Genomic DNA, 21835 nt, shown 5'->3' on the forward strand with positions numbered 1-21835 from the left:
CCTCCCCCCCCCCCCCCTAGTCCCTGTTCCTCTGTGTGTGTCCCCCCCCCCCCCTTCTATCCTGCCCCCTCCCTTCTCTGTGTGCCAGGCGCTCCCTCTCCCCTGAGAAGAGCGCCCGGCCCTCCTTTCTTCCTGCCCTCCCGTGTTAGCCCTCCTCGCTAGCACGGTGGCCCCCCTCCAGCACTTGCCCTACTCTGGTCCTGTTTTACCTTCCTTTTGCTAGCCCTGGTCTCGCCCTCCTGTCCGCCTTTTGCACCCTTGTTCACCTTGCTTCGCTCCCCGCCCCCCCCCCCCCCATTGCATTGAGAAGAACGAGCCCGGGAACGAGTCAGCACAGCCCCGCACAGTGCACCAAACACGTGTGTACAGTTCGTGATCGTGTTGTCTTTGTTTGTGGTCTGCCCGCTGCACTTTGTTCCGATTCTTCCTTTTCCATCCCCGTCGCTTTCATGATGGCCGTTGTGGCTGTCCCTCCCCCAGTTTGTTCACTCTAAAAAATTCTTATTTTGTTCTTGTGGTCCTCTCCGTGCTCCGACTTTCTGGCTGTTTCTGAGCAATCCCCACTCCTCCACTTGCAGCTCACCGGGACCAGTCTCTCCCTCTCCAGCTCCGTGGATCGGAGCTTTGGGCAGGGCCGAATTCGCGGGGCCAAAGAATTTTTTTTTTTGGCGGGGGGGGGGGGAATTCCCCGGGAAACCCCCCCCCCCCCCAAAAAGCCGCGATTTTGTGGCTGTGCGGGAGCGTCTTTGCTGCGGCCGCTCCGTTCGCGATCGCCGCCGGAAGTCCCCAATAACCCCTCCTAACCATTTTGAACACTAAGGGCAATTTTGCATGGCCAATCCACCTAACCAGCATGTCTTTGGACTGTGGGGGGGAATCCGGAGCACCCGGAGGAAACCACGCAGACACGGGGAGAACGTGCAGGCTCCTGCCTCAGTGAATCAGAGATAATGAAATGACGACCTGTGCTCAATTACAGAGCAGTGGAAAACTGTTCCCTTTCATATCGGTATTTAATCTTGGTGGCTTCGCTGACTGTTGGGATGATGGATGACACTCTGGCCATTTGGTCCATCATCCTTGTGTCACCTCTTTTGAAGAGCTATATAATTAATTCAAATTTCCTGCTTTTTCCACCAAAGTCCTGCCAACTTCACCCCTTCAACTATTTATCTAGTCCCATATTGATTGTTATTGGATACACTTCTACCACAATGCGTTCCAGATCACAAGAATTTGCTGTGTACAAAGAAAATCGGTTGTATCCTTCATGTCGTTCCTTTGTCAGTCACCATAAACCTTTGGTTGCCTGGCCTTCTGCCACCGGAATTAGTTTCTCTTTATTTACCATAACCCTTCAAGCTTTTTAATCCCACTGTCAAATCGTCAGCACTAACCTGTGTTTATACAGCACCTTTGATGTGATAAACAATCCCATGGCTCTTCACAGAAGTGTTTAAAAAAATTAATTTGTGTTGTGGATGTCGCTAGCTTGGCCAGCATTAATTAGTCATTCTAAATTGCCCTTAAGAAGGTGATGATGAGCTCCTTTCTAGAACGGCTGCAGTCCCTGTGGTGTAGGTACACCCACAGTGTTGTTAGGGAGGGACTTCCAGGGTGTTGTCCCAGCGACAGTGAAGGAACGGTGATATATTTCCAAGTCAGGGTGGTGAGTGACTGGGAGGGGAACCTCCAGGTGGTGGGTTCCCAGGTATCTGCTGCCCTTGTCCTTCTAGATGGTAGTGGTCATGAGTTTGGAAGGTGCTACCCAAAGAGCCTTTGTGAAGCCGTGTAGATGGTACAACCTGCTAACACTGTTCGTCTGTGGTGGAAGGAGTGAATGGTTGTGGATGGGGTGCTAAACAAGCGGGGCTTGGATGGTGTTGAGCTTCTTATTGGAGTTTCACTCATCCAGGCAAGTGGAGAGTATCCATCACACTCCTGACTTGTGCCTTGTAGATGGTGGACAGGCTTTGGGGAATCAAGAGGTGAGTTACTCTCCGCAGAAATCCTAGACTTGACCTGCTCTTGTAGCCATGGTATTTATGTGGCTAGTCCAGTTTAGTTTCTGGTCAGTGGTAAATTTCAGGTGGTGTTAGTGAGGAATTTAGTGATGATAATGGCATTGAAATTCAAGGGATGATTGTTAAATTCTCTATTGTATAGTGATGGGCAGCATGTTGGCACAATGGTTAGCACTGCTGTCTCACAGCACCAGGGACCCAGTTTAATTGCATCTACATGCTGTCAATGTCACCAGGGCACCTTGGCAGTGCCAGGCTGGCACTCAGATTGGGCATCCAGGACCTGATCCATTAGTTGTGGGACCGCTTAGCTGTCTATCTCTTTGCTGCTTATGCTGGCAGTGCCTTGGTGCCACCCTGCCCAGAGGGCAAGCACATGGTTCCCTGAGAGACCCCCACCAGTACCATCCCGTCTGGTCCCCGTTTGGATTTGTTTATTGTCACGTGTACCGATATACAGTGAAAAGTATTTTTCTGGGTGCAGCTCAAACAGATTATTTAGTACATGAAAAGAAAATACATAATTGGGCAACACAAGGTCCGCAAGGTAAATACATAGTCACCGGCATCAGATGAAGCATACAGGTGTAGTATTAATCAGATCAGTCCATAAGAGGGTCGTTTAGAAGTCTGGTAACAGCAGGGAAGAAGTGTTTTTGAATCTGTTCGTGCGTGTGGAGACCAACACTGAAGGGCGTTCGCCCGAGGACTCTTGAGGCAAAGGGATTAGATCCCAATGCCTCGGGTAATGATGGGAGAGCATATTAGAGTGAGACTAGCTGTCTCACTAATATGCAGATTTGCAAAATAGTGGGCGGGATTCTTATCATGATGTCTCGTGAGATCGTGTTAGATCCCGGAAGAGGGATCTTCCGGCTGCGTCGCGCCGTGCTGCCTTTCGAGCGCAACGCGGCCAGTAGATCGCGCCCTTGATATCATGTGGAGTGAATAGAATTAGCTGAAGACTGGATTCTGTGATGTTGGAGACCTCCGGAAGAGACCAAGATGGACCATCCACTCAACACTTCTTGTGAATGCTTTAGCCTTATCTTTTTGCACTAATGTGCTGGGCTCCCTCATCATTTAAGAGCATTAGACCAAGTGCAGCATCAAGGAACTCTAGCAAAACTTGGGTGTCCTTGTCCTGGGACCTGGCTGTCCTTGTCTATAAGACGTTGAAGGCTAACATGCTGGTGCAGCAAACTATTGGGAAGGCTAATGGCCTTTATCGCAAGTGGAATGGACTAAAAGAGCAGTGAGGTCTTGCATCAACTCTACAGCAGCTTGGATACACCCTATCGAGAGTACTAGGTGCAGTCTTGGTTCCCTTGCCTTGGAAGGATGTTATTCTCAGGAATGCAATGAAGATTCACCAGACTTGTTCCGGGGCTGGTGGCACTTCTTATGAACAGAGATCAGGCAAACTGGGCCTGCACTCTCAGAGTTTCAAAGAATGAGACGTTCCATTCAAACTGCAAAATATATTTTTTTCCCAATTAAGTGGCAATTTGGTGTGGCTAATCCACCTACCCTGCACATCTTTGGGTTGTGGGGGTGAGACCCACGCAGACACGGGGAGAATGTGCAAACTCCACACGGACAGTGACCCGGGGCCAGGATCAAACCCGGGTCCTCGGCGCTGTAGGTGGCAGTGCTAACCATAAAACCTGCAAAATACTTAAAGGAATGGTCGGGGTTGATGCAGGTAAGATGTTTCCCTGGGTTGGGGAGTCTGGAACCAGGGGCACAATTTTCAAATAAGCCGAGACTGAGATGAGGAGAAATGTCTTTATACAGAGGGTTGTGAATCTTTGGAATTCTCTACTCCAGAGGCTGTGAAAGCTGTGTACATAGAACATAGAAAATACAGCACAGAACAGGCCCTTCGGTCCACGATGTTGTGCCGAACCTTTGTCCTAGATTAATCATAGATTATCATTGAATTTACAGTGCAGAAGGAGGCCATTCGGCCCTTTGAGTCTGCACCGGCTCTTGGATAGAGCACCCTACCCAAACTCAACACCTCCACCCAACACCAAGGGCAATTTGGACATTAAGGGCAATTTATCATTGGCCAATTCACCTAACCCGCACATCTTTGGATTGTGGGAGGAAACCGGAGCACCCGGAGGAAACCCACGCAGACATGGGGAGGACGTGCAGACTCCGCACAGTCAGTGACCCAAGCCGGAATCGAACCTGGGGCCCTGGAGCTGTGAAGCAATTGTGCTATCCACAATGCTACCGTGCTGCCCTTGAGAACAAACAAATAAAGTGTAGTTGAGTATGTTTAAGGTAGAGATTAAATTTTTTTTTTAAGAGTACTCAATTAATTTTTTCCAATTAAGGGGCAATTTAACGTGGCCAGTCCACCTACCCTGCACATCTTTGGGTTGTGGGGGCGAAACCCACGCAGACACGGAGAATGTGCAAACTCCACATGGACAGTGACCCAGAGCCAGGATCGAACCTGGGACCTCGGCGCCATGAGGCAGCAGTGCTAACCACTGCGCCACCGTGCTCTATGTTTACGGTAGAGATTGATAGATTTCTGACTGACAATAACATACACGGTTATGGGGATAGTGTTTGTGAAAAGCGATGAAGTGTTCAACCAGCCTCGGTCATATTGAATGGTGGAGCAGGCATGATGGGCTGAATGGCCTCCTCCTGTTCCTATGAAGTCAATGGGAATCTCGGTGGGAGGGGAAACACCTGGTTGGTTGGAGCCATATCTGGCACAAAAGAAGATGGTTGTGGTTGTTGAAGGTTAAGCATCTCAGCTCCAGGACATCACTACAAGAGTTCCACTAGTGATCTGGGCCCAAACATCATCTGCTGCTTCATCAATGGCCTCCCTTCTGTCATAAGGTCAGGAGTGGGGATGTTTGCTGCACGGTGTTCAGCATCATTCGCGACTCCTCCGACACCAAAGCAGTCCTCGTCTGAATGCAGCACGATGTAGACAATATCCAGACTTGGACTGACAAGTGACAACTAACATTCATACTATACAAGTGCCAAGCAATGACTATCTCCAACAATAGAGAATCTAAGCATCACCTTTTGACAATAGCATTATCACCACTGAAGCCCCTGCTGTCAATATCCTGGGGTAACCATTGACCAGAAACTGAACTGGACTAGCCATATAAATACTGTGGCTCCAAGGGCAGGTCAGAGGCTAGGGATCCTGCAGTGAGTAACCCACCTGCTGACTCCCCAAAGCCTGTCCACAAAACACAAGTCAGGAATGCGATGGAACACTCTCCACTTACAGCTCCAATACTATCCAGCACAAAGCAGCCCGCTGGATTGGCACCTCATCAATAAACATTCACTCCCTCCATCACTGACGCACAGTGACAGCCGTGTGTACCCTCTACAAGATGCACTGCAGGAACTCACCAAGACTCCTGAGGCAGCACCTTCCAAATTCATCACTGCTATCATCTAGAAGCACGTAGGTAGCAGACACCTAGGAACACCACCACTTTGAAGTTTTCATCCAAGTCACTCACCATCCTGACTTGGAGATATATCGTCGTTCCTCCGCTGGGTCAAAATCCTGGAACTCACTAACTGCACTGTGGATGTACCGACACCACCTGGGTGTAGTGCTTGAAGAAGGCGGCTCACCACCACCTTCTCAAAGGCAACTAGGGATGGGCAATGAATGCTGCCTTAGCCAGCGAAGCCAACGCCCCATCAATGCTGCCGTAGCCAGCGAAGCCCACACCCCATGAATGAATTAAATAAGTTATGCAATGTTTCAATGATGGAAAAGGCGGCCTTAGTGCCGATGCAAATATGTGGTCTTAACTTGCTGTGCTCGAAGGAGAATCATTTTAGTTGCTTCAATTTTTACTCGTAGCTGTAGCCCCTCATTTCCAAAACCATTCTAGTAAATCTCATTCTGCACACTCTCTAAAGCTTTGACATCCTTCCTAAAGTGTGGTTCCCAGAATTGAATTTAATCTAGCTGAGGCCTAACCACCACTGGACGGCACGGTAGCACAGCGGTGAGCACTGTTGCTTCAAAGCTCCAGCGACCCGGGTTCGATACCCGGCTTTGGTCACTGTCTGTGCGGAGTCTGCACGTTCTCCCCGTGTCTGCGTGGGTTTCCTCCGGGTGCTCCAGTTTCCTTCCATAAGTCCCGAAAGACGTGCTGTTAGGTGAATTGGACATTCTGAATTCTCCCTCAGTGTACCTGAACAGGCGCCGGAATGTGGCGACTAGGGGCTTTTCACAGTAACTTCATTGCAGTGTTAATGTAAGGCTACTTGTGACAATAATAAAGATTATTAAAAACCAATGGTGTATAACTGTTTAGCATAACCTCCCTTGCTTTTGTACTCAAATGCCTCTATTAATGAAAAAGTGTGGAATAATTTGCTTTAACAGCCGTCTAAACTTATCCTGCCACCTTCAAAGGTTTTTGGCATGTACATACCTCGAGATATCTCTGTTCCTGCATCCATTTTAAAATTGTGCTGTTTAATTCCTATTACTACTTCTCAACTGCAGCACTTCACACGTCTCAGTTTCGAATTTCAGCTGCTCCGTTTGCCCATTTCAGCAGCTATATCATCCTGGAAGAAGAACAGAGGACCGCTGGAAAAATGCAGCATGTCTGCCAGCATCTATCAGTTGGTCTGACGAAGAGTCTATGGATTTGAAATGTTAACTCTGTTTTCTTTCCTGATAGATAGCTGGCAGACCTGCTGAGTTTCTTCCAGAGTCCTCTGTTCTTTCAGATTCCAGCATCCACAGTATTTTGCTCATTCTAATGTCCTCATGGAGTGTTCTGTCCTCTGCATTATTTTGTATCACATGCAGACTTTGAACTTGTGTCCTGTTTACCTACGACCGGTATTAATATATATCAAAAAGAGCATGTTTTAAGGACTGTGGTTCATGGTGATTTCTCTAGTCCCTTCCTAACCCATCCACCTCTCCTCCTTTAAGATCCTCCTTAAAGCCCTTCTCTTCGTCAAAGGTTTTGGCCACTCTTTTCTGAAGTCACCTTTGATTTAGCAATCATTACTCCTCTGTGAAACACCTGGGACTGTTCTTCTACAGTGAAGGTACTCTATAATGCAGGTAGCTGCTGTTTTACCAGCTCAATCCTGCTCTCCGCCCGTTATATTTTAACATTTTTTAATACTTCGAAAGTGAGGAAATTATGTGCCATGGACAGAATTCATGTATTGTTGTCTGTGATCAAAATGTTTTAATGTGTTAAACTAGTGTGTTTTCTTGCTGGGATATTTATGTCTAAAGTTTATGCTTTTGTAAAAGGACATTTTAGTTAAGAAGTGCTATATAAAAACTTGCCAGTATAGTGTGTTGGAAGCGGAGTCCCTGATGTATTTCTCTTTCATGTAGAAAAGAATAAAAAGGGCTTCCTGTTCTGGCAGGCAGCGGTTCAGAAGCTGACTTGGTTCTAAATTGATTAGAAATGGCGAAACACTTCACTTTGAAGGGATTTGTCCCAATTCCCAGCAGCAAGCTTTTGTGAATTTAAAGATAAACATTGTTATTTATTATCTTGAACACTTGCCCAGAGATGTAAAATATGATGTTTCACACGCACTATCACACACACACATTAGATACAGATAAGGAGAGTTGATGAGGTATAGCTAGAGATAAACTATTTCCTCTGGTGGTGGAGTCCAGATCAAGGAGACACTATTTTAAAATTAGAGCATAGCTGTTAGACAGCCAAATCAGAAGCACTGAGCCCAACAGGTTTTTGTTGAGTAAAGGTTGGGAGGATATGGTGAAAAGATGGGTAAATGAAGCGGAGCTACTCACCAGCAGTGATTGAGTAGAATAACGGAGAGTAGACCAATGTTTGATATTTGATACTTTCTGTTTCCCAAGCCTGTGACTCATTATCTGGTGAAGTGGTGCTCTCTACCCTATGAAGAAAGCACTTGGGAGTTGGTGGAGGACATTGATCCGGCCAAGATACAGGAATACGAGGGTTTGCAGATCATGCCTGAAGTCACAAACTTGGTAATGAGATTGAGTTTGTTTATACGTGTCTAATGTCATTTGTTAACAATCTAAATCCCAGGTCAGCTATACTGAGTGGCCCACAGGGTGACCAACTCCTTCTGCATAGAATGTGTTCCATGGGATCAGTGAAAAGAACAACCAATTGTAATACTTGCCAGTGAAGGGGCTAGCTGTGACAATGAATTTGTCATCGTTGTACAGCAGCAACTTACTAGCATTCCAGGGATGATAATTTCATTGGCTGGAGGTAACTTGCTGGTATTGTGTGTTCCATGGCTGTGTTTATAAGGTAGTTTTGCGAACTGCAGAACAAAAACAGGTGAATAATGAATGCACTTCTCTGTGATGTTCTCTCTGTGATGTTCTCTCTGTGATGTTCTTCGACTAGCAAAAGCTAATTAGTCTAATCTAAGAACCAATAATAGGGCTGGAATGATGACTTTGGATATATGGTTCCCAAAGCTCTTTATCTTTGAGGGCTATCCTTGCCCCATGTCATGGTCTCCTGTAGACTAATTGATAGAGATTGATTGCTATGATTAGTTAACAATTCCATTGTCAATGTATCATGTAAATAAGAAGATGGTATGAAGGTGAACGAGTTGGTCCTCGGTCTTTCTGTCACCTAATGGTACCTGTATTGCTTTTGGTGCATGTGTGGCTGCAAGAGCCAGAAATTAGAATTCTGCTTTCACACAGTATTGCTAACAAATTCACTGGGAGAACAGTTGCTACATTGCATGCCTGAAAACACTTGACAGGAAGCCAGCCCTGTGTATGGCGAGGAGATATGTGCGTGATGCTTCTGTGCTTTCTGCCTCTCTCATGTACTTCCTTTGCTTGAAACAGGAGCGTCCTCCTGCTGAAACTTGGAAAAAACTGGAGCTGTCACGACCATACAGGGCAGACAATAAACTCAGGGAATACCAGCTGGAGGGAATGAATTGGCTGCTCTTCAACTGGTACAACAGGTGAGTGCCTAACCTCTAACATTTCTTCACATTTTCTGAAGTTTTCTGCACACCCTCTTGCCTGCGGTTGGTCTCTCTCTGTCTTTCTGACTCTGTCTATCGCTCTCTCTGTCTCTCTTTCTATCTCTCTCTCTCTCTCTCTCTCTCTCTCTCTCTCTCTCTCTCTCTCTCTCTCTCTCTCTCTCTCTCTCTGTCTCTCTCTCTCTCTCTCTCTCTGTCTCTCTCTCTCTCTCTCTCTCTCTCTGTGTCTCTCTCTCTCTCTCTCTGTGTCTCTCTCTCTCTCTCTCTGTCTCTCTCTCTGTCTCTCTCTCTCTCTCTCGCTCTCTCTCTGTCTCTGTCTCTCTCTCTCTGTCTCTCTGTTTCTCTCTGGCTGTCTCGCTGTCTCTCTCTCTCTCTCTGTCTCTCTCTCTCTCTCTCGCTCTCTCTGTCTCTCTCTCTCTCTCTCTCTCTGTCTCTGTCTCTCTCTCTCTGTCTCTCTGTTTCTCTCTGGCTGTCTCGCTGTCTCTCTCTCTCTCTCTCTCTGTCTCTCTCTCTCTGTCTCTCTCTCTCTGTCTCTCTCTCTCTCCCTGTCTCTCTCTCTCTCTGTCTCTCTCTCTCTTTGTGAAGGTTGATGTTTGCGCATACGACTCACCCCACCGATGTTTGTTTCAGTCAAAACTTCACCCATTTAAATTTCTTTCTAAATTAAAGAATTTCAGATGATTGTAGCGATAAGGAGGGTGAGATTACAAGCATTTGAAAGCTGCGCTGTTGTTGCTCAGGAACCAGTAGAGGTCAGCGAACACGGGTGTAAGAAACCTGATGTGAATGTGATACAAGCAGCAGAGTTTTGGAAGAGCAGATATTTAAGGAGGGTGAAGATGGGAGACAGGCCAGAAGAGTATTCGAATAGTCAATACTGGAGGTATTAAAGGCATGAATGAGAGTTTCAGCAGGGGCAGAAATCAGCAATGTTCCGGAAGTAGAAGCAGGCAGTCTTGGAGATTGGCAGCAACATTATTGCCACACAAGGCAAATAACCATCTCCAACAAAAGCGAATCCGACTATCTCCCCATGACGTTCAGCAACATTTTCTTTGCTGAATCCCCTACCAACCTAATCTTGGGGGTTACTATTGACCAGAAACTTAACTATACCAATCGTATACTATGGCTACAAGAGAAGGTCAGCGGTTGAGAATTTTTCAGTGAGTAACTCGCCTCCTGACTCCTAATGTCTGTCCCCCATCTACAGGAGTGTGATTTAATACTCTCCACTTGCCTAGGTACATGTGGCTCCGACAAGAGACTTCCGTTAAGAAGCTCAACACCATCCATGACAAAGCAGCCTGCTTGATTGGCAGCAATCCAGCACCTTAAACAATTCACTCCCTCTGCCACTGACACACGCTGGCAGCCGTGTGTACCATCAACAAGATGCACTGCAGCAACAGCACCTTCCAAACCCGTGACCTCTCTCAGCTAGAACCCATTGGCGTCCCCAATAACACACACAACGATTTTTTAACCTTATTTCTTAAGAGCTGCAATGGTGTTACTCAAATATCAATAATAATGGAGGACATGACAAAGGTGGGAAATGTGTATTTGCACAAATAAAATGGATGCAAAATATAGGAAATTAAAGACATAATTCAATGCATTTTCAGCTGTTGGATTTCTCTGGGGAGTTGTTTGATTATCTGGACACGTTGATCGATCAAGGTTGGGAACCCGCACAAATCTTTAGTAAGGTGCTGGTTCCAGACGGATAGCTCGAAGGAGGCAGTAGAAGCATGGGGACTCACCAGCTGGAGGTTCTCCAAGCCCATTTGGAACTATGTCACCATTCCTTCTGTGTCGCTGGGTCAAAATCCTGGAATTTCCTTCCTAACAATACTGTGGGTGGAGCTGCAACACTGGCATCTACCCGGCAATGAGGAAAATTTCCCAGGTGTGTCCTGTACACAAGAAACAGAACAAATGCAACCCAGCCAATTACCGCCCTATCAGTCTAGTCTCCATCATCAGCAAAGTGATGGAAGGAGTCATCAACAGTGCTATCAAACATTTGTGGCATGGGTGCGGTTGCTGTATGTGGCACCAAGTGCGAGGGTGAGGACGAATGATATGAGCTCACAAAGCTTTGACTTACACAGGGGTACGAGGCAGGGGTGCCCGCTGTCGCCGCTGCTGTTTGCGCTGGCCATAGAGCCATTGGCGATGGCTCTCGGGGGGTCGGCAGAGTGGCAGGGGATAATGAGGGGACAGAGGGAGCATCGGGTGTCGCTCTATGCCGATGACCTCTTGCTGCATATTTCGGATCCGTTGGAGAGTATGGGAAGGATTATGGGCCTGTTGGGGTGGTTTGGAGGGTTCTCGGAGTACATAGAACATAGAAAAATACAGCACAGAACAGGCCCTTCGGCCCACGATGTTGTGCCGAACCCTTGTCCTAGATTAATCATAGATTATCATTGAATTTACAGTGCAGAAGGAGGCCATTCGGCCCATTGCGTCTGCACCGGCTCTTGGAGAGAGCACCCTACGGTCAACACCTCCATCCAACACTAAGGGCAATTTTGGACACTAAGGGCAATTTATCATGGCCAATCCACCCAACCTGCACATCTTTGGACTGTGGGGGGAAACCGGAGCAGCTGGAGGAAACCCACGCACACGGGGAGGATGTGCAGACTCCGCACAGACAGTGACCCAAGCCGGAATCGAATCTGGGACCCTGGAGCTGTGAAGCAATTGTGCTATCCACAATGCTACCGTGCTGCCCTTAAGAACAAATTAATCTACACTATATCATTCTACCGGATTCCATGTACCTATCCAATAGCTGCTTGAAGGTCCCTGATGTTTCCGACTCAACTACTTCCACAGGCAGTGCGTTCCATGCCCCCACTACTCTCTGGGTAAAGAATCTACCTCTGACATCCCCCCTATATCTTCCACCATTCACCTTAAATTTATGTCCCCTTGTAATGCTTTGTTCCACCTGGGGAAAAAGTCTCTGACTGTCTACTCTATCTATTCCCCTGATCATCTTATAAACCTCTATCAAGTCGCCCCTCATCCTTCTCGTTCTAATGTGAAAAGGCCTAGCACCCTCAACCTTTCCTCGTAAGACCTACTCTCCATTTCAGGCAACGTCCTGGTAAATCTCCTTTGCACCTTTTCCAAAGCTTCCACATCCTTCCTAAAATGAGGCGACCAGAACTGTACACAGTACTCCAAATGTGGCCTTACCAAAGTTTTGTACAGCTGCATCATCACCTCACGGCTCTTAAATTCAATCCCTCTGTTAATGAACGCTAGCACACCATAGGCCTTCTTCACAGCTCTATCCACTTGAGTGGCAACTTTCAAAGATGTATGACCATAGACCCCAAGATCTCTCTGCTCCTCCACATTGCCAAGAACTCTACCGTTACCCTTGTATTCCACATTCATATTTGTCCTTCCAAAATTGTCAACCTCACTTTTCAGGGTTAAACTCCATCTGCCACTTCTCAGCCCAGCTCTGCATCCTATCTATGTCTCTTTGCAGCCGACAACAGCCCTCCTCACTATCCACAACTCCACCAATCTTCGTATCGTCTGCAAATTTACTGACCCACCCTTCAACTCCCTCATCCAAGTCATTAATGAAAATCACAAACAGCAGAGGACCCAGAACTGATCCCAATGGTACGCCACTGGTAACTGGGATCCAGGCTGAATATTTGCCATCCACCACCACTCTCTGACTTCTATCGGTTAGCCAGTTCGTTATCCAACTGGCCAAATTTCCCACTATCCCATACCTCCTTACTTTCTGCATAAGCCTACCATGGGGAACCTTATTAAATGCCTTACTAAAATCCATGTACACTACATCCACTGCTTTACCTTCATCCACATGCTTGGTCACCTCCTCAAAGAATTCAATAAGACTTGTAAGGCAAGACCTACCCCTCACAAATCCGTGCTGACTATCCCTAATCAAGCAGTGTCTTTCCAGATGCTCGGAAATCCTATCCTTCAGTACTCTTTCCATTACTTTGCCTACCACTGAAGTAAGACTAACTGGCCTGTAATTCCCAGCGTTATCCCTAGTCCCTTTTTTGAACAGGGGCACGATATTCGCCACTCTCCAATCCCCTGGTACCACCCCTGTTGACAGTGAGGACGAAAAGATCATTGCCAACGGCTCTGCAATTTCATCTCTTGCTTCCCATAGAATCCTTGGATATATATCCCGTCAGGCCCAGGGGACTTGTCTATCCTCATGTTTTTCAAAATGCCCAACACACATTCCTTCCTAACAAGTATTTCCTTGAGCTTACCAGTCCGTTTCACACTGTCCTCTCCAACAATATGGCCCCTCTCATTTGTAAATACAGAAGAAAAGTACTCGTTCAAGACCTCTCCTATCTCTTCAGACTCAATACACAATCTCCCACTACTGTCCTTGATCGGACCTACCCTCGCTCTAGTCATTCTCATATTTCTCACATGTGTAAAAGGCCTTGGGGTTTTCCTTGATCCTACCCGCCAAAGATTGTTCATGCCCTCTCTTAGCTCTCCTAATCCCTTTCTTCAGTTCCCTCCTGGCTATCTTGTATCCCTCCAGCGCCCTGTCTGAACCTTGTTTCTTCAGCCTTACATAAGTCTCCTTTTTCCTCTTAACAAGACATTCAACCTCTCTTGTCAACCATGGTTCCCTCACTCGACCATCTCTTCCCTGCCTGACAGGGACATACATGCCGAATGTAGGGAAAAGCGAGGTATTCCCGGTGAATGAGCTGGCACAGCGGGCTAATTTAGGGGGGATGCCATTTATGGTAGCGAGGGATAGGTTTAGGTACTTTGGGGATTCAGGTAGCGAGGGAATGGACGGGGCTCCATAAGTGGAACTTAACGAAGCTGGTGGAGGAGGCCAGGTAGAATCTTAAGAGGTGGAATACACTGCACTTAACGTTGGCCGGGAGGGTCCAAGTGGTGAAAATAAATATTCTGCCGAGGTTCTTGTTTATCTTTCAGGCTCTCCCGATCTTTATACCATAAGGCCTTTTTTCGGAAAGTGGACACAATCATCTCTGACTTTGTATGGGCGGGGAAGGTGCCAAGGGTGGGGAGGACCCTGCTACAGAGGCAGAGGCAGCAGGGGGGGGGGTTCATTGGGCGGCGAATGTGGACAAGGTGCGGCGGTGGGAAAGAGAAGGGGTAGAGTGGGTTAGGATGGAGGAGGAATCTTGTAAGGGGTCTAGTTTGAGGGCTATGATGACGGCAGCATTGCCAATGGCTCCGAGTAGGTATTCAGGGAGCCCAGTGGTGCAGTCCATGGTGAAGATATGGAATCAGCTGAGGAGGCATTTAGGGTGGAAGGGATGTCGGTGCTAACACCGCTGTGCGAGAATCATGGGTTTGAGCCGGGGGGGATGGATAGTGTATACAGGAGGTGGAGGGAAGTGGGGCTGGTCAAGGTGAGGGAGTTCGCCAGTCTGGAGGAATAAAGGAGAGGGTAGAGCTGCCGAGGGGGAGTGAGTTCAGGTATCTACAGGTTAGGGACTTTGCATGAAAAGCCTGGAAGGGGTTCCCTAGAGTACCGGGATACACCCTGCTGGAGCGACTGCTGCTTCCGGATGTGGAAGGGGAGGGAAGAATTAGGGATATATATAAGTGGCTGGGGGAGCAGGGAGGCGGGCAGGTGGTGAAGATCAAGGAGAAATGGGAAGTGGAGTTGGGAATGGAGATCAATTGGGGAGTATGGAATGAGGCACTGCGAAGAGTAAACGGGACGACCTCTTGTGCAAGGATGAGCCTGATAGTTTAAGGTGATGCACAGGGTGCATATGACTCGGCGAGAATGAGTGGGTTCTTTCAGGGGGTAGCAGATGAGTATGAGAGGTGTGGGAGGGGGCTAGCGAATCACACGCACATGTTTTGGGGTTGTGAAAAATTGGGAAGATTCTGGGCGGAAGTGTTGGCGGTCTTAGCCAGGATAGTGGAGGAGGAGATGGGCCCGGACCCTTTGGTGGCGATATTTGGGGTTTCAGAGAAGCCAGAGCTCATGGGGAGGAGGAAGGCCGATGTCTTGGCCTTCGCCTCTCTGCATGGCGACAAATTTTGCTGGAGTGGCGGTCGGCATCGCCACCGGGGGTAGCAGCTTGGTTGGGTGACCTGTATGACTTCCTGCGGTTCGAGAAGATAAAGTATGAGTTAAGGGGCTCAGCAGGGGAGTTTGAGAAAAGGTGGGGGATGTTTGTGACCGTGTTTGAGGAGCTGTGGGGGTGTGAAAAGGGAGAAAAATCTGTACAAACTGTATAGTTGATTGTTGGGAAGAATGTTTCCCGGGGTGTTTATTTGCTGTAACCTACTTTGATGCAAGTTTGAATAAAATGCGTTTAAAAAAATAAATAAATAAATAACAGTGCTGTCAAGCGGCACTTACTCAGCAATATCCTGCTCACTGACGCTCAGTTTTGGTTCTGCCAGGGTCACTCAGCTCCTGACCTCATTGTAGCCTTGGTTCAAACATGGACAAAAGAGCTGAATGCCAGAGGGGAGGTGAGAATGACTGCCCTCGACATCAAGGCAGTATTTGACCAAGTATGGCATCAAAGAGCCCGAGCTATACTGGGGTCAATGGGAATCGGGGGAAATTCTCCGCTGGTTGGAGTCATACCCGGCACAACGGAAGATGGTTGTGGTGGTTGGAGGTCAATCATCTCAGCTCCAGGACGTCACTGCAGGAGTTCCTCAGGGTAGTGTCCTAGGCCCAACCATCCTCAGCTGCTTCATCAATGACCTTCCTTCCTTCATGAAGTGATAAAGATCAGAAGTGGGATGCTCGCAGATGACTGCACAATGTTCAGCACCATTCGTGACTCCTCAGATATTGAAGCAGTCCATGTCCAAATGCAGCAAGACCTGGACAATATCCAGGCTTGGGCTGACAAGTGGCAAGTTACATTCGCGCCACACAAGTGCCAGGCAATGACCATCTCCTACCAGAGAGGATCTAACCATCATCCGTTGACATTCAATGGCATTACCATCGCTGAATCCCCACAATCAACATCCTGGAGGTTACCATTGATCAGAAACTGAACTGGACTAGCCATATTAATACTGTGGCTACCAGGGCAGGTCAAAGGCTAGGAATACTGCAGCGAGTAACTCCCTTCCCGACCCCACCCCCCCCAAAAGCCTGTCCACAATCTACAAGGCGCAAGTCAGGAGTGTATTGGAATACTCTCCACTTGCCTGGATGAGTGCAACTCTAACAACACTCGAGAAGCTTGACACCATCCAGAACAAAACAATCCACTTCATTGCTCCTCCTTCCACAAAGGTTCAAACCCTCCACCACCGACGAACAGTAGCTGCCCTGTGTCCCATCTACAAGATGCACAGGTCACCAAGGCTCCTTAGACAGCACTGTCCAAACCCACGACCACTACCATCTAGAAGGAGAAGAGCAGCAGATACCTGGGAACCCCACACCTGGAGGTTCCCCTCCAAGTCACTCGCCACCCCGACTGGGAAATATATCGGCCGTTCCTTCACTGTCACTGGGGCAAAATCCTGAAACTTCCTTTTTAACAGCACAGTGGGTGTACCTACACCTCCAGTACTGCAGCGGTTCAAGAAGGCAGCTCACCACCACCTTCTCGAGGGCAACTAGGGATGGGCGATAAATGCTGCTCCCTGCCAGAAAGGCTCACATCCCATTAACAAATTTTAAAAAGCTGCCAATATTTGGTCACAAAGTTTCCCTTCCTGAAATGAAAATGGCTTATTGTCACAAGTAGGCCTCAAATGAAGTTACTGTGAAAAGCCCCTAGTCGCCACATTCCGGCGCCTGTTCGGGGAGGCTGGTACGGGAATTGAACCGTGCTGCTGGCCTGCCTTGGTCTGCTTTCAAAGCCAACGATTTAGCCCTGTGCTAAACAGCCCTGCAGAGGTGACCAAGCTAAACGTGAGCTCAGACCAATCTTCCAACATTGGACGGCTGAAAGCAACATCTCGTCCACTGCCACAATCCTAGCCAACATCCTGCAAGAGAGGAAATGTGAGCAATGCAGCCTAGACTGATGCAGAGAGTCAACAGTCACTCTTCCATCCCATGACAGGCTGTGCATTTCAGCTCTTTCATTTTGCGTAGTTGATGAACAGAGACAAAGATCAAGCAAAGGAAGAGAGAAAAGCACAGATGGACCGATGACTAATACCGATGGTTGAATTTTGTTTTGTACCTTTTCACCAAGACATTATATTCCACCACATGAGGAAATAAATCAGCAGATGCTGGAAAACCTCCTGTGGAGAGCAGTGAAGAATTAATATTTCAGGTGTGGACCCTTCATCAGAATTTAAATTGTGAGAATCGCTTCTCTCCTCAGGGAAGAGAAGATTGAGAGATTTTATAGAGGATTTTAAAACCATGAAGGTTCTTGCCAGAGTATATACAAACTATATAAGCTGGGCACTTATTCTGCAACTTTAAAGTGATTGGTGAAAGAAAACAAAGGTGACATGAGAAGATATTTGCCTGCTGGTGAGTGATTGGGATATGGAAGCATTGCCTGCGAATATGGTAACAGCTGACAGAATTGTGCCTTTCAAAAGGGAATTGCATAAACACTTAACGATAAACTTGCAAGGCTGTGGGGAAAGACAGGGAGAGTGGAACTAGCTTGAACCCACGACTTGGACCACAGCCATAGCCACAATCCTTCCCTTGACCATAAGGATGTGTTTTTTTCATGGTTGAGTTTGCTACGTGGAATTGGAAGTGAGACACCGTTGAAATCTGCCAGCAGTCTTTGGAATACTTGATCCATTTCATAGATGTAGAATGAGAAATATGCACGGTGACCTGTTGATGCTTCTTGCCTTGTTGCTCCCTCTGTTGGTTTGCAATGGACGGTGACTCTGTGTGATGTGACACTGCTTTGACCAGTGTGTTTTTAAAACATGGTTAATGAATTTTCTGAAGCAATTCATGTTTAAAGGACAGTCTTCTAATAGCTGGGCTGTAGTGTCTCTTCTCAATTAGTGAAGATGAGAATCATTCAGTTTCTACTCCTGAAATATTAAGGGATCAACTCGACTATGGTGGAGCTCCCCAGCCCAGCATGCTCACAGTCGCCTAGCCTAACACTATCTGTCTCCGTTTGATATAAAGTACATGGTTGAGATACCAGGGCCCAGTTTGGGCAGCCTACGGTAGTAGTGGATAAAAGAAAATTAGTTTGGAAAGAAGGGGAAAGGAAAGATGAGGTTGAGTTTCAGACAAATCATCATTTTTTCTGCCCTGCGCACTACCGTGCCTCCCGATCCGCTGACAATCCTCACTCGTGCGTGCGTATAGCGAGCTTGCGTGCGTGTAGCTAGCTTGCGTGCGTGCGGCTAGCGTGCGTGTAGCTAGCGTGCATGTAGCTTGCGTGCGTGTAGCTAGCGTGCGTGTAGCTTGCGTGCGTGTAGCTAGCTTGCGTGCGTGTAGCTAGCTTGCGTGCATGTAGCTAGCGTGCATGTAGCTAGCTTGCGTGCATGTAGCTAGCTTGCGTGCGTGTAGCTAGCTTGCGTGCGTGTAGCTAGCGTGCATGTAGCTAGCGTGCGTGTAGCTTGCGTGCGTGTAGCTTGCGTGCGTGTAGCTAGCTTGCGTGCGTGTAGCTAGCGTGCATGTAGCTAGCGTGCGTGTAGCTTGCGTGCGTGTAGCTTGCGTGCGTGTAGCTTGCGTGCGTGTAGCTAGCGTGCGTGTAGCTTGCGTGCGTGTAGCTAGCTTGCGTGCGTGTAGCTAGCTTGCGTGCGTGTAGCTAGCGTGCATGTAGCTAGCTTGCATGCGTGCGTGCGTGTAGCTAGCTTCCAAAGATCTACACTTGTTTTCTCTTCCTGCTCAAAATAGGTTATCCAAACTTTTATATTTTTCAGAAAAAATTGCATTCTGGCTGATGAAATGGGTCTGGGGAAAACAATCCAATCAATTACATTTTTGTATGAAATCTACCTGATGGGAATCCGGGGCCCTTTCCTCATTATTGCACCTCTGTCCACGATAGCCAACTGGGAGCGAGAGTTTCGAATGTGGACGGAGATAAACGTTATTGTGTATCACGGCAGTCAGATCAGCCGGCAGATGATTCACCAGTACGAAATGCACTACAAGGATTCTGAGGTGAGGTTTTCAGTCTTATAATTGGGTGTCCACACATTATTAATAAAGTATTTTCTAATTAGGACATCCTGATGCTGCTTGTAAAAAATAAAATAAAAATATTGGATATCAGAAACAAAAACACACAGAATCTACTGACTTAATGTTTTGGATTGAGATACTTTGTTTGAAATTGAGTCTCAGGGTGAAATATTAGCCAGTCTCCAGAGGATGATTTGCCTGCTGTGTGTTTCTAGAGCTTTATACTTGTATTCCTGTTTGGAAAGCGCAGTTAAATTTATTCCAGGATCTGTGAAGTCTCTGTTTGCCAAATGTTCCTTGTGGTTCCTTAGCTCCGTTCTGGGAGATGTCCCTGAATGAGAAATGTTGAAGTGCTGGTTAAAGTGCAGCATTTTAACCATAGAAAATCCTCGGCGGTCAACTTCCTGAAAACCAAATTTAAGTTGTTTGAGTCTTTGAAGTCAATCGAGATGAACACAAAGGCGGTATACCGGCCAGTTAGTCTAACGTCCATGGTAGGGGACCTTATTGGAAAAATTCTGAGGGACAAGATTAATCAACACTTTGAAAGGCAGGGATTGATCAGGGATAGTCACCACGGATTTGCTGGTGAGAGACCCTGTCTAACTAATTTAATTGCGTGTTATGAAAATGTAAATAAATAGATTGATGAGGATAGCATAATTGATGTGGTTTACATGGACTTCAGTAGGTCTTTGACAAGGTCCCACATAGGAGGCTGGTCCAAAAGGTTACAGCCCATGGGCTCCAAGACAAGTTGACCAATTGGATCCAAAACTGGCCTGTTACTAGGAGGCAAAGGGTGATGGTGGAGAGTTCCTTTTGCGATTAGAAGCCTGTGACCAGCGGTGTACCACAGGGATCAGTGCTGGGACCCTTGCTGTTTGTTATATACATTAATGACTTGGATGCGAGTATAGAAGGTATAATTAGTAAGTTTATAGATTACACAAAAATTGGTGGTGTTGTTGATAGTGAGGAGGATAGTCTTAGACTACAGACTGACATTCATCAATCGGTAAAATGGGCAGAGCAGTGGCAGATGGAATTTAATCCTGGTAAGTGTGAGGTGATGGATTTTGGAAGGTCTAATAAGGGTAGGATATACACAATGAACAGTAAGCTCCGAGGGAGTATTGAGGAAAATGGGACCTTTGATGTACAAAGTTCTTTGAGAAGGTGACTAAACAGGTAGACGAGGGTAGAGCAGTTGATGTGGTGTATATGGATTTCAGCAAAGCGTTTGATAAGGTTCCCCACGGTAGGCTATTGCAGAAAATACGGAGGCTGGGGATTGAGGGTGATTTAGAGATGTGGATCAGAAATTGGCTAGCTGAAAGAAGACAGAGGGTGGTGGTTGATGGGAAATGTTCAGAATGGAGTTCAGTCACAAGTGGAGTACCACAAGGATCTGTTCTGGGGCCGTTGCTGTTTATCATTTTTATCAATGACCTAGAGGAAGGCGCAGAAGGGTGGGTGAGTAAATTTGCAGACGATACTAAAGTCGGTGGTGTTGTCGATAGTGTGGAAGGAAGTAGCAGGTTACAGAGGGATAGAGATAAGCTGCAGAGCTGGGCTGAGAGGTGGCAAATGGAGTTTAATGTAGAGAAGTGTGAGGTGATTCACTTTGGAAGGAATAACAGGAATGTGGAATATTTGGCTAATGGAAAAGTTCTTGAAAGTGTGGATGAGCAGAGGGATCTAGGTGTCCATGTACATAGATCCCTGAAAGTTGCCACCCAGGTTGATAGGGTGGTGAAGAAGGCCTATGGAGTGTTGGCCTTTATTGGTAGAGGGATTGAGTTCCGGAGTCAGGAGGCCATGTTGCAGCTGTACAGAACTCTGGTACGGCCGCATTTGGAGTATTGCGTACAGTTCTGGTCACCGCATTATAGGAAGGACGTGGAGGCTTTGGAGCGGGTGCAGAGGAGATTTACCAGGATGCTGCCTGGTATGGAGGGAAAATCTTATGAGGAAAGGCTGATGGACTTGAGGTTGTTTTCGTTGGAGAGAAGAAGGTTAAGAGGAGACTTAATAGAGGCATACAAAATGATCAGGGGGTTGGATAGGGTGGACAGTGAGAGCCTTCTCCCGCGGATGGATATGGCTGGCACGAGGGGACATAACTTTAAACTGAGGGGTAATAGATATAGGACAGAGGTCAGAGGTAGGTTCTTTACGCAAAGAGTAGTGAGGCCGTGGAATGCCCTACCTGCTACAGTAGTGAACTCGCCAACATTGAGGGCATTTAAAAGTTTATTGGATAAACATATGGATGATAATGGCATAGTGTAGGTTAGATGGCTTTTGTTTTGGTGCAACATCGTGGGCCGAAGGGCCTGTACTGCGCTGTATTGTTCTATGTTCTAAGTCCATAGTTCCCTGAAGGTGGCAGCACAGCTAGGTAGGGTGGTGAAGAAGGCATACGGAATGCCTGCCTTCATTAGCCAGGGCGTAGAATAGAGGAGCAGGGAGGTCTTGGTACAACTTTATAAAACATTGGTTAGCCCACAGATAGAATATTGTGAGCAGTTCTGGTCGCCACACCATTGGAAGGACTGATTGCACTGGAGGGGTGCAGAGGAGATTCACCAGGATGTTGCCTGGAAAGTTTCAGCTGAGGAAAGACTAGACAGGC

The 21835-nt window shown here is 47.2% G+C and overlaps 1 protein-coding gene across 3 annotated transcripts in view; it reads left to right on the top strand.

Moving 5' to 3' along the window:
- The window catches only part of chd6 (chromodomain helicase DNA binding protein 6), a 338615-nt gene that overhangs the window by 225679 nt on the left and 91101 nt on the right, over positions 1–21835 (top strand). For all 3 annotated transcript variants that reach the window (XM_072515378.1, XM_072515377.1, XM_072515379.1), the window contains 3 exons: positions 7915–8049; positions 8902–9023; positions 18933–19176. In XM_072515378.1, coding sequence (XP_072371479.1) covers positions 7915–8049; positions 8902–9023; positions 18933–19176 — 501 coding nt within the window. The remainder of the gene's footprint in view (positions 1–7914; positions 8050–8901; positions 9024–18932; positions 19177–21835) is intronic.

Source organism: Scyliorhinus torazame, chromosome 8 (genome assembly GCF_047496885.1).
Source record: "Scyliorhinus torazame isolate Kashiwa2021f chromosome 8, sScyTor2.1, whole genome shotgun sequence".
Lineage (NCBI taxonomy): Eukaryota > Metazoa > Chordata > Chondrichthyes > Carcharhiniformes > Scyliorhinidae > Scyliorhinus > Scyliorhinus torazame.